At 53.3% G+C, this 15,380-nt stretch overlaps 1 protein-coding gene across 1 annotated transcript in view; it reads left to right on the top strand.

The window, feature by feature from the left end:
• The window catches only part of Ctnnbl1 (catenin beta like 1), a 158,152-nt gene extending 149,650 nt beyond the window's left edge, over positions 1 to 8,502 (top strand). Inside the window, 3 exon segments of the mRNA XM_005082661.4 lie at positions 1,400 to 1,537; positions 1,694 to 1,766; positions 8,321 to 8,502. Of these exon segments, the coding sequence (XP_005082718.1) occupies positions 1,400 to 1,537; positions 1,694 to 1,766; positions 8,321 to 8,409 (300 nt within the window). The 3' untranslated portion in view covers positions 8,410 to 8,502.
• Positions 8,503 to 15,380: the final 6,878 nt, after the last annotated feature.

A 15,380-nucleotide genomic window follows, 5' to 3' on the forward strand; every position in this document is an offset into this window, starting at 1 on the left:
GCATGAGGTCAAGCTGGGGGTAAACAGTCTCCCAGCAGTCCACACTGCTTGTCCACAGATGATAAGAGTGGGGGGCGGGGGAGAGGTGATGTTCTAGAAGTGCTGCAGTCCAGTCACATGAGTGATCAGTAAAAGCTGCTGAACCCGTGCTGTAAGTGGGAGAATGGTGTGGTTTGTGTGTGGTGTCTCTGTAAGCCTGTTATGTGGGGATATGTTTTTAAAATGAGAGTTGCCTGCAAAGGGAGAGGGGTCCAGACAGTCTGGCAGGCCTGGGAGAGAGCCTGTCATCACTTAGGAGGTGTAGAGGGATGATGGACTGTGAGAAACAGTGGGAAAGTTGGATCTTACCTCAGGTGCAATGGAAGCAAGGGAGCACATGTGCCAATGCTGTTATCTGGACAGAGTCAGGATGGCAAAGAAGGGACCAGGTTCATGGGATTCAAATGGAGATGGTGTGTCTTATGGAGAAGTTGTGTGCGAAGGCACAGAGTGAAGAGTGGGAAGGCTAGAGCAGCCTTTTTCCTGAAGACAAGGGGGCAGGCATGGAAGCTGTGGGGAAGTGGGTAGGGGACGTGGACCAGAGGGTTTTATAAAGAACATGACCCCGTTCATGCAGTCATTACACTTTATCATGTGCCCATACCTATGTGCAAGTATGGTGTGTCCAGCGTGTGTGTGTGTGTGTGTGTGTGTGTGTGTGTGTGTGTGTGTGTGTACATGTACAGGGGGAGGAGTCAGAGGTCAAGTCGTCTCCCACAATCGCTCTCTACCTTTTTTTTCTGAGACAGGGTCTCTCTGAACCTAGAGTTCACCCATCAGGTTACCCTGGCTGGCTAGTGGGCTCCAGGGATCCTGTGTCTGCACCTCCACACCCCAGCACTGATTAAAAGTGTACACTTAATGCTTGCTTTTTCCTTGGGTACTAGAGACCTGAACTCAGGTCCTTGTGCTCGTGTGACAAGCATGCCTTTAGTTCTAGGACTTGGGAGGCAGATGTAACTATGTGAGTTCAAAGCCAACCTGATCTCCAAAGCAAGATCCAGGATACAGAGAGACCCTGTCTCAAACAAACCAAAAAATAAAATAAAATAGATTTTAAAAAAGAAAAATGCCAATACTAGCCTAGACTGTGTCCCTTCAGCTTTCCTGGGATAGAATATGCAGATGAATAAGATCATTTTGGCCTCAAGTCATCAGAAAGGAAAGTGATCTTTGAACTCACCTTTCGTGGCCTCTGTGGTCCACGTGGAATGAGGAATACCAGACAGATGCTTCAGGACAGATGGACACGAGGGCTTTTCCTGCTATGTGGTGGCTGCGTAGTGTGGCAAGACTGGAGGCTCATCCTTTGTCTGTCCAAGCGCTATCCCACTTTTATCCCATGTTTGTTTGTTTTCAGGACATAGTGCGACGTGGAGAGATCATAGACAGCGACTTGGAGGACGAGTTCTACCTGCGGCGCCTGGATGCAGGGCTCTTCATCCTCCAGCACATCTGCTATATCATGGCTGAGATCTGCAATGCCAACGTCCCCCAGGTAGGAGGACTCCCTGCCTCCTTCCTGGCCACCTGCACAGATAAAAGCACAACGCTGTCCTCTAGTCCCCTTGCCTATGGGTCTTGTTTCGGGAAAGGATAACACTGTGCCCTGGTGATGTTTTTCCTCCATCCCGCTCTTTGCCTTCCCTATTAGATTCGCCAGCGGGTTCACCAGATCCTGAACATGCGTGGCAGCTCCATCAAGATTGTCAGGCACATTATCAAGGGTGAGTTGGGTGCTACTGGGTCACTTCTCTGGGGGCTGCTCAGGGGTTTGCTGAACCTCATCAGTGTCCCTGGAAGCCGGTGCTCCAGATGTTCTGGACCGAGAGCAGCAAGCTCTTCTCCATGCCAGGTAATCTGTGTCGAGCACAGACAGGGTTGTTCTGTCTCTCTCCCCTTCCAGCTCCACAGTTACACTCACAGATAAGAAGCAGTAGGACTTGGGACCATCTGCTTTTAAAGCACCTAGGTGGGGAGGCGGCTCAGCAATAAAGTGCTTGCCTCACATAGCATGAGGACTTGGGTTCAGATCCCACCACCCATGTGCAGGGTCTGACACACACAGTCGGGCTGAATCACTCGGTTCAAGTTCACTGAGAAAGGTGGCCAGCTTCAACCTCTGTCCTCTGCATACAATCACACACATGTGCATGCACACACAAATATTTATTTACACATTATGCCCACACTAAAGCCAAAACAAAGCAGAAAACAAGGACATGGTTCTTACCTGCATACCGAGCAGAGAACGAGGGCATGACAAGAAGCCACTGGAGCTATACAGGCTGTGACTCTGAGGTCACCTCACCCCTGTGCCAGCATCATCCCTTTCCTTTGTTCATAATGAAGAGCGTGGGAAGATTGAGCGAGGTGCTGCTGGCTTTTTAGTGGGTGCTGAGGGTGAGCATCCCTCCTTCCCCCATTCTCTGTGAAGTCTCCCAAGCACCCTTGGGTCTTGGTCCGGACTGAGCAGCTAGAGTAGCCCTGGAGAGGTCTGTGGTCACCCAGTGAGCCTCAGTCACAGGCAGGACTGTCTATGCTGAGCTCAGGCTGCAGCAGCAACATGGGCCACTTAGACACTAGCTGAGACATGGTGGGCTTAGATGGTGAGCACAGGACCTGCACAGTTCAGAGTCCTGGTGGGTTGGTAGAGCACAGACAGACCACTTTCCTCTCTGGGCCTTGATCTGCCCACTGCTAAGGGAAGGGATTGGGCCACACTGACTCAGAGGCTTTGCCTTCCAGTTGCTCGTACCCCTTGCACGTGGAGAATGGGAAGCTGTCCACATAGAGGGAGGGGAGGTCATGGGCTAGCCCCAGGTCTGTCTCCTGACTCAGACTCTGTGCATCATGGGGTTGGAGGAGGTGGCTGTGCTGGTTGATGGGAGCTATTTGAGTCTCAATAAGCTCAATAAGTGATGATCATAAAATGTTAGTTAATTATGCTTATCATTGCCACCAGTGAGACTCAGCTGAAGGCCTGTGGGAGGTCTCACAAGAGAAGTGGCATGAGGCTGGTCTGTGGGGCTGAGCTAGTGACATTCCAGGAAGAAGGATTAGTGAGTGGGAGCATGGGGCTGAAGCCATATGCTTGGCACAGCCTTACCAGGCTGTGGGCATGGTACCTATTGGGTCCATTCTGCTGATGGACAGTTACAAGACCTTGGCATCTGCTCTTTTCTCCAAAGAGGAGGGGTAGGGTGGCCCTGGCCCTGTGGGGGGACCCTGGGTGTCCCCTTCAACATCAGAGCCTCATGCACTGGGCTAATGTCAGCCAGTCTCCTCCGAGGGTAGAGCTGTGGTGACTGCACCTCCAGCCTTTAAATGGCATTTACTGCCGACACCCACGTGTGCAATTAGAGCTTTTGATTACCCTCAGCTCTGCTGTGTTGCTCTCAGGCTTCTCTCTGCACCTCCATCCCTCTAGTCAAAACAGCGAGCTCCCAACAAGGAAAAGTGTTGGTAGCAGCTTGAAACGCAGTAGGTGGATGTTTCCCTTTCTGAACCGTTATGTGTACCTTGGGTCATTCAAAACATCCCGCTCAAGCCTGCCTCTGGCAGCCTCTGTGCTGGCTCGCCCTGGGTGCTGACTGTATTCACTGGGGTCTGGGAGGGGAGAGGCCTGTGCAGCTGCTCTCTGCTGTGGCTTCCCTCTCCCCAGCTCTGGCCCCACCCCACGGCCTCCTTTCATGCCCAGTTCTTCACTTGCTAGAGCCAGCCCCGCAGGGAGTCCCGCCCATTCTGCCTCCAGACTCTGTCTTGAATCTCTCCCCTCCTCTCCATCTGTATCCTTCCAAGCCCTTTATGACAGTCAGTAATTGTTTTTATTTATGTGTTTGTTTACTCATTTGCTCTGTCTCCTGCATTAAAGTGGAAGTTCCATGATGTAAGGTTTTGTTGCTGCCTATCCGCCATATCTTCTACCTCCTGGGGCAGTGGGGCTCATAATGGGGACCCAACAGTGTTCTCCACACTGCTCATCGAAGCCCTCCTCTGATTGGGATTAATGGAGCAGACATCTAAGGATATCCCAGGCAAGGAGCAGAGGACAGAGATTAGGCATGCTTTGATGATCTGGGGCAGTGATATTATGGCAGGTTATTAATTCTTTGGGTACATAGTGAATTTGGGATACATGCAATAACTGTATCATCTTGTTTGCCAGCAGCCAATAGATATCTCACTAGAGCTCACAAGATGGTTTGGGCCTTTGAAGTCATTAGTGTGCTGGTGACAGGTACAGGCAGGGAACTGGACACCATTACTTTGTTAAGAAGGTCTGCAACGTGATGCTGAGCATTGTAATAAAAGGGTCTCAGCCCCATCCTGCAGGCCTGCTCTGCCTCTCCCCTGCCAGGGGGAGCCTATCCCTGGTTCCTGTAATCCACAGCCTGTGCCCCATCTATGAACCCCCTCACGGGGTGCAGTAGAGCATGCAGGGCTGGTCACTTAGCAATGTGAGGTCAGTGTTGAGATCAGAGGGACACTATAGTAAATTAGAGCTGGCTGTGTACAGGCTACCCCATGGAGCCTGCCCTGCCCCTTTCTGTCCCCACCTCTCCCTATCTCACCATCAAAATGAGTGAAGAAACAAAGCCTCATAAAGGAGACCAGCTTGTCACTCTGTCTGCTTTGATTTTAATTTTGTTTTTCAGTTTGGGTTGCTTCCTTTTTTTTTAACATACTAATTAGATGAGAGCTTTTTTTCTTTGATTTTATGGCCTACATATTTCCTAAGTTTTGCTGGCAGGATGACAGCTGATGTATCCCTTGAGGTCTCAGGAAACCGCTGATGAGGCAAGCCCAGCAGGGGACTTTTCCCAGGGTTTTCAGTCCCCTTTTTCATGGTTTTCCTCCCTCCTCTTCTGTCTGGGTGGGGGGTTGGGGGGTGGCAAGAGCACAGAAATAATTGATGGCTCATTAAATAAAGCCCTGCTCTCTGCAGACTGCTTACTCGGCGCTCCCATGTCCAGCCAGCCCCCAACAGGCGAGCAGGCCTGAAGACCACAGGCCCTTGAAGGAACTGAGAAGGGCAGTCCCCACTGTGGGCTCCTTCCTGCCTCCATCTTTGATACCTGGCACAGACTAGAGCATGTTCACTGCAGAGTGGACTGTGTACCAAGATGAGTCTCCAGGCTTCTCTGTAACAGGCCAAAAATCCAACTCCAAAGGAAGAGTCTCCCACTGATCCCTGCTCTTAGCCTCCTTTCTGGGGCTTGGCAGTTGTTTTGGTTTTAGGGGTTTGTTTTGCTTTGTCCTTGTTTTAGTTTTAGTTTTTTGTTGTTGTTGTTTTTTGTTTTTGTTTTTTGTTTGTTTGTTTGTTTTTCGAGACAGGGTTTCTCTGTATTGTTTTGGAGGCTGTCCTGGAACTCGCTCTGTAGACCAGGCTGTCCTGGAACTCACAGAGATCCGCCTGCCTCAGCCTCCCAAGTGCTGAGATTAAAGGCGTGCGCCACCAACGCCCGGCTGTCCTTGTTTTAGTTTTTGAGACAGGGTCTCCCTCTGTAGCTCAGAAAGATCTTGAACTTATGATCCCCCTGCCTCCTGAGCAGCTGTGATTACAGACCCGTGACCTCAGGCCAGGCTTGGCCACACTGGCCATGTGTTACCTCTGGACTGCAGGGTGATCCACTGAGCACATATGAACACCAAGACTGCTGGGGCTAAGTGTTGTCACCCATGTCACACGTCACTCGTGCCTGTTGTGAGGCTGAAGTGTACTGGGTGTCTAGGTGCAAGGAAGTGGTCATTGCATGGAGTCCTTTCTTCTTCAGCCTGGAGCTGGCAGCAGCCTAGACTGCGGAACCAGCAGTTAGCCATGACCCATACAGTCTCCATACAGTAACAAGTGGTTATCTCACCAACCAACTAAAATGGCCAGCCATGAGGCCTACTACCAGCAGCAGTTTCCTTTCTTGGAGGGGTGTACCTCCTAAGTTCCCCTGGCCCAGCAAAACGTCCTGCTGAAGCATATCACCAACCCCAGTGTCGTCAAGCAAGCCCTGTGCACCTGAGGAACCTGCCTTGACAGTGTCTGCCTCGTGCTTGCTTGTGTGTCAGTGGGGTCTCCACCATGGAGACCCCATCCCTCCCACCTCCGTCATCTTGAATCTCTGACTGCGCTGTGTGCACTGACCCAGGCCCCTGCCTGGAAAACAGCTTTCCCTGTGCCCTCCCTGCCCCCTCCCTCTCTCTCAACATAAACAGAACAGCTTGTATTCCGTGTCTGTGTGGTAAACCTGCTGTCTAAAGTTTGCTTTAATATTTATGCGTTCAGCACTGCTGCCTGGGTTTGAGCTCCATCAAAGCCCGTATTCCAGGAGCATTTCAGATGCTATGGAAGTAGGGAAGGGAGTTGACGTCTGCGGCTCCCTCTCTCTAACCCGCCCCTCCTCCCGTCTCTTCCCCCCTGGTCCTCGATCACTCTCTTCCCCACCCCAGAGTGCTCCCTTCAGCTAGCATCTCTCCTCTTCACACACAGCAAAGAGAACTCTCCCCAAGACCTCTGGGAGGAATCTGTTCAATATTTATCAACTGCCGCAGCAGCTGAAATAACAGGCAGCAGCCAGCACCAAGATCTGCTCCAGCCAGAACTCCAGAAACAAAGATGGAGGCTGAGGGCCCAGACCAGGGTCCAGCTGTACTGTGGGTACAAGCTGCCAGATGGAGGGGACAGTGGAGAAGCCTGGGTCATAGGGCCTGCTTCCGGGCATGGCCTGCTCCCTGTGGGACTCTGTCCAGTCCCTGCCCTCTGGCTTGCAGTGTGTTTCTGAGAGCTGCTCTGTGACCTGACAGAGGAGTGGGGCCCAGCCAGCCCACCCCACACCTGCCCTGGCTGCAGAGGCCTTTGTGGGGCAGCTTTGGGAAGCTCCAGGGACAGTTTTCCCAGAGGTCAGGAGTGGCCAGGGCAGGTGTTGCTTAGGACGGTGAATGCTGCTTTGGGGACCAGCCTCACCCCTACTGCTTTCTACTGCTCATACTGATTCTGGGTAAATTCCAGCTCATCTCGCAGCCCATACTTAGATATGCGGCCTCAGTTCCTTCGAATCCTCAGTTGCTGCCTCTCAACAGGACTGGCCACCCTTTGGCCGGCCTGTGGTTGTGGTGGCGGTTAAATCAGCCACATCTATAGAGCCTCCCATCCAGTGAGTGTGACCCTTCCCAGACTGGGGCCCATGAGCCAGCCTCGCTTCCCCCTGCCACAACCTGATTGAGAGACCTGCTAAGGTGGCTGTGGGGACAGCCTTGCTTTCTCTGTTCTGTGCATCTGGGATGAGGTCCCTCCAGGCAAATGACTTGGAGTATCCATTGAGAATTGAAACAGTAGAGTGATCTCACTGGAACAGCAGAGTATATGGGCCTGGTTACCAACCCAGAGTTCTTTACCGACCCACAGACGACCAAGCAGGATCTGCTGCTTGCTGCCTGAACCCAAGACTGTCCCCCACCAGTCTCTTAGGGCTTCAGGAAGCCTCTTTCCCCTCGCAGCTTCTGGCAGCCATCATGCATACCCCCATTAGGAAGGAGGCGCTGCAGAAACAAATCCCCATCTCTCCTTTTCTTCTTGGTATACTAGGGATTGAATGCAGGGCCAGCCAAGTAGCCGCACGCATGCATACATGCCCGCACATGCACGGTCGCACAGAGAGAGAGACGGTTTCCTATTTAAGGCAACTGAGTGGGACCCAAACCTAGGATGTTCTTATAGGATGTCATACTGCTGATCATGTCCCTACTCTGCAAAGAACAAACCAGAGCAGAACTTACATACCAGGCATCTCTCTTGCCTATTTGTGCTACTATAACAAAATGCTTGAGACTGGATTCTTTACTATAAAGAAAGAAGTCTATGCCCTTGAAGTTCTGGAGACTGGAAAGTCCAAGACCAAAACTGGCCTTTGGCATCTAATGAGGAAGCCAAGAACGTTGTCTGTCCCTTACATGTTCCCCAGGGCCCTTGTATATGAGTCACATTCTATTTATACAGGTTGGGGGCCCAGCATGAACTGATAAGGGACACAGATGTTCAAGCACATTAGTGCCTGCAATGTTTGTGTTGAGTGACTTGCATGAAGGGTGAGGACAGATGTGCTTGGAGAAGACATGAGCCTGGAAAGTTAAGAAACCCTCAGGGATTTATGGCTATAGCTGCCACAGAGGGCTAGTCCCAGTGGCTCCTTGTTACACACTGAGATTTGGAAACAATGTGGAAAGACACAGCCCAGGGGACCACATACATGGATGGTCCAGCCTAACTCACCCCGTCCTTTCTCCCTAGAGTATGCAGAGAACATTGGGGACGGCCGGAGCCCTGAGTTCCGAGAGACCGAGCAGAAGCGCATCCTGGGCTTGTTGGAGAACTTCTAGAAGACTGGGCAGAGTATGCCTCGGACCCCAGATCCCTGCTTGAAACTGTTTTTACATTTGTGCGGCTTGAAGAAATAAAAGATAGTTTTGGTATCCTCGGGCTGAGGTTCAGTGTGAAAACCTCCCTGTCACCTCTGCCCCCTCCTCCACAGCAGACACAGGCACATCTAAGGAAGGTCAGAGCGGACCTCAGCCTGACTCCCCTGTCGTGGGGAGGGTGTAGGTGGTAGGCCAGCCATGTTTGTCTTGACACTGAGAGACTGGTGCTGACAGGAGGCACCTAGTGGTGTGCCACGTGTAGGAGCTGTTTGTGCACAGCCCCTGAGTAGTTCTGAACGCAGCACTGCAGCTCCTCAGGGCTGCAGGGTGCAGAGGATTGCCCTCCCTAGCGGTCCCACCACAGCTCAGTCCACAGTACTGACCTACCCTGAGAAGGCCAGCACTAACCTAAAACACCGCAGTGTTCACCATTGTCTGCACTTAATCTCATGTCCTGTGAGGCCATGTGGCACAGTCACAGCCTTTATTACATTAGAAGTCTGTTAAAATTTGCTATTTAATGATTTGGTATCAATTACCATGTTAGACTTCATTTTAAGTGTTTAATGGTAAACACACACACACACACACACACACACACACACACACACACACACACACACCAGTACTAAGCACAGCCTGAGACATGTACTGGGGGTGCTCAGTGTCTCCACGGCTAAGGAAGCCATGTAGTATCAAATAGCTGGGCAGTGGTAGTGCACGCCTTTAATCCCAGCACTCGAGAAGCAGAGAGGGATCTCCGATTTGAGGCCAGCCTGGTCTACAGAGCAAGTTCCAGGACAGCCAGAGCTACACAGAGAAACCTTGTCTTGAGAAACCAAAAAAATCTGGGAATGGTCCTGGCACTGGTGTTTTAAGCTCCTGAGTGGTTCTGAGCCTCGGGGGGGGAGGGAGGGGAGGATAACAGCAGATGACCCCAACTGTGACCCATTTGGATGTGTGGTTTTGACCTCTCGTGACAGACTTCTCCAGAACAGGCTAACAGTGCCCCCATGCTCCTGGGAATCGGGAGCCTAAGATGACCGATGTGGTGGCACACCTGGTGCCCACTTCCTTCCTCTTGTGTGGCTCTGTCTTCAAAGTGTGGTCTCACCTTCTGGCTGAGGTGAAAGTTCCTCCCCTCCTGCAGACATCACAGTTGGCCTCAGAGGAGTCCTCCCACACCAGAGTGTGTGGGACAGACATGGAAACACGGTTCCCTTACAGCAACGCTTGAGCCCTAGATCACCAAAGAAACTGCAGGGAGTGCCACACCCTCGCACAGGCCCATGGGTCACAATGACACATGACAGTCCTCCTTACTCCTCACTGAACCCCAAGGAACCAGGCATCAAGTAGCCACCAAGCACTGTTTGCCCCCAAAGGCTCCTCTGCCAAAATAACCCAAACCCAGCCTTTAGTCTCTCTACCTAGCCTGTGCAAAGCCCTGGGTTCAGTCCCCAGGACTCCACCCCTTCACACGCACACACACACACACACACACACACACACACACACACCATGTTTCATAAGTGAGGAATGGACCTTTCTGTTGGATGAGGGGAAAGGGAGAACAAAGCATAACCCCCGCAGAGGCAGGAGAACGCACAGTCCCAGAGGCCGCAAGGCCAACGGGACCCCACTGCATAAATAAAGCTAAGACCTCTACATGCAGCACAGACCTATGTCTTTCTGCTAACTAGGAACCCCGGACTCCCGGGCTATGGTCCCAGCTCCTGAAGCTGCTCACAGCCAGCTAAGATGCTGTCTGCTTCACAGAGTAGACAGAGTAGCCTGTGCCCACCCCCTGCCCTGGGAGGACGCCTGGGCTCTCTTGGCATAAGGTCTGAGCTCTGCATTCTTGAGGTTCGAAGCTCTCCCTTCTTGTCCATCCCGTATCCACAGCTGAGTGGTCCCAGAGCAGAGCACCTCAGAGAGGCAGTACTCCTTTTCCCACCCAGGTGTGTTCTAAGAAACCTTAGCTAGAGCCTCCTAAGAGGAAGGTCATGTCTTCCTCCTTCACCTGCTGCTGGATGGTGGGGTCCACATGCCTGAACCTAGCAGCAGCAAGATGGGTGAATCTAATTGAGAGAGATTTGCATGCAAGCTGCATTCCTTCCTGTGAGGGAGCTGGAGGGCATCCCTCAGTCACCTATAGTAACACCAGTGCCCAGGTGGCACCTTCTGCCATTACCACAAGCGTCAATTTAGTGTCAGCAGGGAGACAAGACTCACTTTCCCAGAGGCAAGTTTTCTTGATGAGATTTCTTACCCAACAGCAGAGGTAAAGGCAGGCCCACATTCCCAATCTGCTGTGTTCTTTGGTGCACATGGAAAGTGGTTGGAATCACAGCAGTGGGCCTTAGTTATTGGTGCTGGGGAAAATGGCAAGCTTCCTCCACTCACCTTTATCTTGATTAGCTAACGCATGCCCTTGGAAGAGGCTGGTGAAGGCGTATGAGGGAGCACTGTGCAAATCTCCCCGCTAGAACTGTCTCCCAGCCACTCAGCCCCCTCCCTGGAAGCAGCCCCTGCTGACTAGACTAGGCACCCCCTTCCAGGTCCATCCAGGTGGGCTCACCCTGTTCCACCCCTGGCTTTCCATTTGACATCTGCCACATGGCACACACTTGCCAGCTCTAAAGGCCAAACTTCATTGCAGTGCTGGCCCTGATGTAGCTACTGAGTCAGTGCACATTGCTTGTGCTGATCTTTGGCCAATGCCCTAGTGTGTGAGCATGCTGTGTAGGCTGTCACTTCACACGTAGTCTAAAGGAGAGTTGTGAAGTCAAAGAAGAGAGGGCATTGTCACCTGTGTCCATCCACAGCGTGTACAGTATCCTCTTGCATGAGGAGCAGGTGACTGTGGGTCAGTGTGGCTGTGGTGGCATTTGGGCATCTCTCTTGCGAGTCACTGCATTCAGGGTTTTAGAGTAGCTGGTATCCCCCATGTCTCTCCACAAGCCACTGGTTTCCACAAACCACAGGCCGTCCTTAGGGAGTTCAGCTGCATTCCTCCCCGAGGCCAGTGTGTTAACCCTATTCACATTCAACTTGACCTAGAGCTACCTTGGTCTGTAGGGCAGAGCTGAAAATGGAATCTAGTCAGCCAGGCTGCACATCCCAGAGCCCACAGAGTCGCTCCCCCACCCCCAAGGAAGGGATTCAGAAAAAGAAAGTAGCCCTGGACAGACAGACTGGAAACAGAGCCTTTGCTGGGTGTCCAGGTGGCCCCAGGACAGCCCCTCCCCTACCTGAAGCAGCCCCTGTGGGTCCCCAGGACCAGCTCCCTCTGCCTCCCTCTGCCATGGGTGGAGATCACTTGAGTGAGCCCTTCCCACAGCCAAGCCCTACGGGAGCTGGGGGTCATGCCACCCAACCCTAGGTCAAGCCTTGTCTCCACTTTCTGTGGCCCTTTCAACCCTTACAGAAAGAAGGGAAACCGTCCAGGGAACTGAATTTCCACCTCCCCCATCCCCCAGGCAAGAGCCAGCCTCACAACATCAACTAGGCCAGGAACTAAGGAAGAACAGCCCAGTCCCAGTCAGCCCAGGCTGTCCCTAGTCCTCTTGGACCTGGGCAGGTGGGTAGAAGCCACTGGAACAGACCATCCATGTGCCTGACCATAGCTTCCAACCAGCCGTGCGGGAGCTCACTAAGGGACTGGCTTTGGGAACCCCCACAGACTACTCCTGTGCCCCACACGGTCCCCAGGTGTCTTCACCCATCCCTCCACCTTTTACTGCACAGCCACTATATGCTGCATGGGAACAAAGCAGGCATTATCCCCTTGTGGGAGCCCTGACCTCGGAAGACAAACCGGAAGTCAGCAAACAAGTAAAGGACGCGCAGGGCAATTTCTGAGAGTCAAACGAGCAAGCAGGTGTGCAGTGGGGGGGGGGGGGGGGAGCGGGGGAGACCAGACTGGTGGCCTGGAAAGGCCAGGTGTGGCCATCCCTTCAGAACCTGAGCTGAACGCCAAATGGTGTCAAAGAGACAGGGAGTAGAAAAACGAGAGCATAGAGTAAAAGTACAGACACCAGTGCAAAGGTCCCGAGGCAGAGAGAAGACACAGCGCTCTCCAGAAAGCGCCAGAGGTCACAGTGCCTGGACTCAGGAAGAGGCGGGGCCAATCAGGGTCGGCCAATCAGGGTCTGGCCAATCAGGGATCTGGCCAAGCATCAGGCAGAGGGGGGTTGAGTCCTGAGCTTGAAAGGTTGGCAGGGGTGAGAACTGACTTTGAAAGGATGTCCCCGGTGTCTGTATGGAGACTTTACTGTGGAAGATGGCATGGCAAGAAGGAGCTCCAAAAGCAGCCTGGGCTAGTGAGGAGGCCTCAGTGTTAGGAGCCACTGGGGCCTCAATCAAAGACGGGTGGGGAGGTGGAGGCAGAGCCAGCCAGGCTCTGTGCATTGCAGGCCTGCCCCAGAGGCATCCCCAGCAATGAGGCCTGGGAGCCATTTCCTGGGCCAGCAGGAGCCAGGTGGGGCGATGGAAAGCCTGGCTCAGTATATAAATATCTTTAATGAATAAATAGAAGTGCTTTTGAGGCTGCCGAGTCCCATCATTTCCACCTGCCGTAAAATTTCATTAGACGCAGCTCTGTAGGGGACAGCCAGCTGCCATAAATTCACCCACCCACCCCGGCCCTGCCCGGTTCCCAGGTGACCATTCGGAGCCCAGGGTTCCATACATGCATGCACTGTCCTGGGCTCGGGGTGTTGCTCCTTCCCACACCTGGACAAGCAGGAGGCCGAAGTAGGCAGGGACATGTGGCTTGTCACTGACAGTCTGCCCACACCCTGTCCCCCCACCAGAAGCCAGAACCCTGCAGCCTTCCTCTCAAGCTGAGTTCAGGGACAGCTGCTTTCAGCACAATGGAGTTCCTGGAACCCCAGAGCTAAGGAAGCCCCACCTTGGGGTGTCCAGATGTCCAAGTGAGGAAATAGAGTCCATAGGAGCGGGTGACTATGCAAGGGTCACTGCAGATAAGCAGACCCGGCACTCAAGCGACATGTGATTGCTACACTCTAGTCCCAGCTGAATGTTCTCTGGGCCAAGTCCTTGTCAAGTACCATTTCCCTGATTTGAGACTAACCCATTTTACAGATGCAAGCACTGAGACCCAGCAGTGGTGAGCCAACAGCACACCTGAGTCTCTAAGAAGCCCTTTTCCTTGTTCTCAGGTATTGGGGCTGGGTTTATGTTTTCTTTGGCCTCAGCCATCAAACTGGGAGGCTGAGACAATCTGACACCCTGTAGCCCAGGCTGGCCTCAAAGTCACAGCAGCTCTCCTGCCTCAGCCTCTCCAGTGCATGTATTACAAGTGTGAGTCACCATGCCCAACTTTAAAGTAGAAGTCTATGAAAAGACTGGGGTAGAAAAATTCCTTGAGTGACAGCAAGCACCAGTTGAAAGTCCGTGAACTGCAGGCCACTGACCAAAGCAGTTTTGAGCCCAGCATTGCCTTCCAAGGGCATATTACCAGCTTTACTGAACAGAGAAGTCAAGGATTCGCATAAGGTCACATAGCTCTCCTTGTAATGCTAGCTGGGGATCCTCTGGGCTCTCGGTAGGGCCTGAAAGTCTAGCCAAGTGAGCAGGCCCAGCTGGCAACCTGCCTGGACAGCCCGTCACCAGTTAAGCCCATTAAGTGGCCATCCACAGCCCAGCCAGCCATCTTCCCTCCTAGCCTCTCCTCAGCCCTCTGGGAGCCAGAGGACAGGCTCCTGGCCTCGCCGCTGAGGAGAACGTCTGTCAGGAGCTCAAGGAAATCAAAAGATGCATGGAGCAGGGGTCATCAAAGGACTTCCACAGGGGCTGCCGGTGGCCACCTGGACGGTGACCACACAGCACAGAGCCGGCCATGGCCAGCCCTGCTGCTCCCCAACCGTGTGAGCCTGAGCGAGTCCTTTCGGCGTCCCGAGCCTCAGTTTCCTCATCTGCACGCTTCAGAAACGGCCTGCTGTGTGCTGAGGCAGGGAACGGATACGCCTGGAACAGACCCACGGCAGCACTGAGCCATCCACTCACCGGTCCCCGTGTGCTGCCTTCCGGTCACCTCCCTCTCCACGCTGAGCCAGCACCTGTCTATACATCTAGAAGGGCTGAGCACACCCACAAGGACAGACGTCTGTCCACCCAGCAATGAACGCCCCGTCGGGGTCCTGCAGAAGCAGAGGATTCAAGCCTGCACACTCCCAGGGTGAGTACCCAGAGCCACAGGCCTCCATCCACACCTCTGATGTGTCCCCAACCGCTGCCTCCTGCTAGTTCTGGACTCCACAGACTCTCCACCCGCTGTCGCAGAGGCCTAGCCAGAAACAAACACGCCCACCCTAGAGCAGTGAGCTGGGACTCCCAACCTTCCACACCCTCCTCAGCAGAGGCCACCAGCCAACTCTACTGGGTCAGCAGGCTGTGGAAGGCAGGGTGGCCTGGCAGGGTCTTCAGCGAGGCATTTCTGGGCCTCTCTGTGACAGGCTGTTGGAAGAAACACGTGAGCGTCCTTCTGCTGCCTTCCTAGAAAGGGGTGCTTAAGACTAGGCAAGCAAGGCAGCTGGAGGCTCTGTGGAGAGGGGAGAAGAGAGCGGCTGGAAAGGGAGGGCATTACAGCTGTGAGTTACCAGAGAAGGCCTGGGGAGGGTGTCAGCGCTGGGACTGATGTAATGGGAATGATGGGATGATGGGGGGAGCATCCCAGCAATGGAAACAGTGAGTGCAAAGGCCCTGTGGCCAGCATGTACCTCGCACACCCAACGGACCCATATGTGGTTGAGAATGAAAGATGGATGCGGAGGTGGGGCCCAGACGGGAGGGGCTTTGTTGGCCAGGAAGGGATTGAATCACCTTCAACCTCAAAGGGAACTCATTGGAGACTGTTAAACAGGGGCAAAGCGACCCCAGAGGGTTGGGGGAGGGGACTAAGCACA

This window comes from Mesocricetus auratus, unplaced genomic scaffold (assembly GCF_017639785.1).
Source record: "Mesocricetus auratus isolate SY011 unplaced genomic scaffold, BCM_Maur_2.0 Super-Scaffold_100028, whole genome shotgun sequence".
In the NCBI taxonomy this organism is placed as follows: Eukaryota; Metazoa; Chordata; class Mammalia; order Rodentia; family Cricetidae; genus Mesocricetus; species Mesocricetus auratus.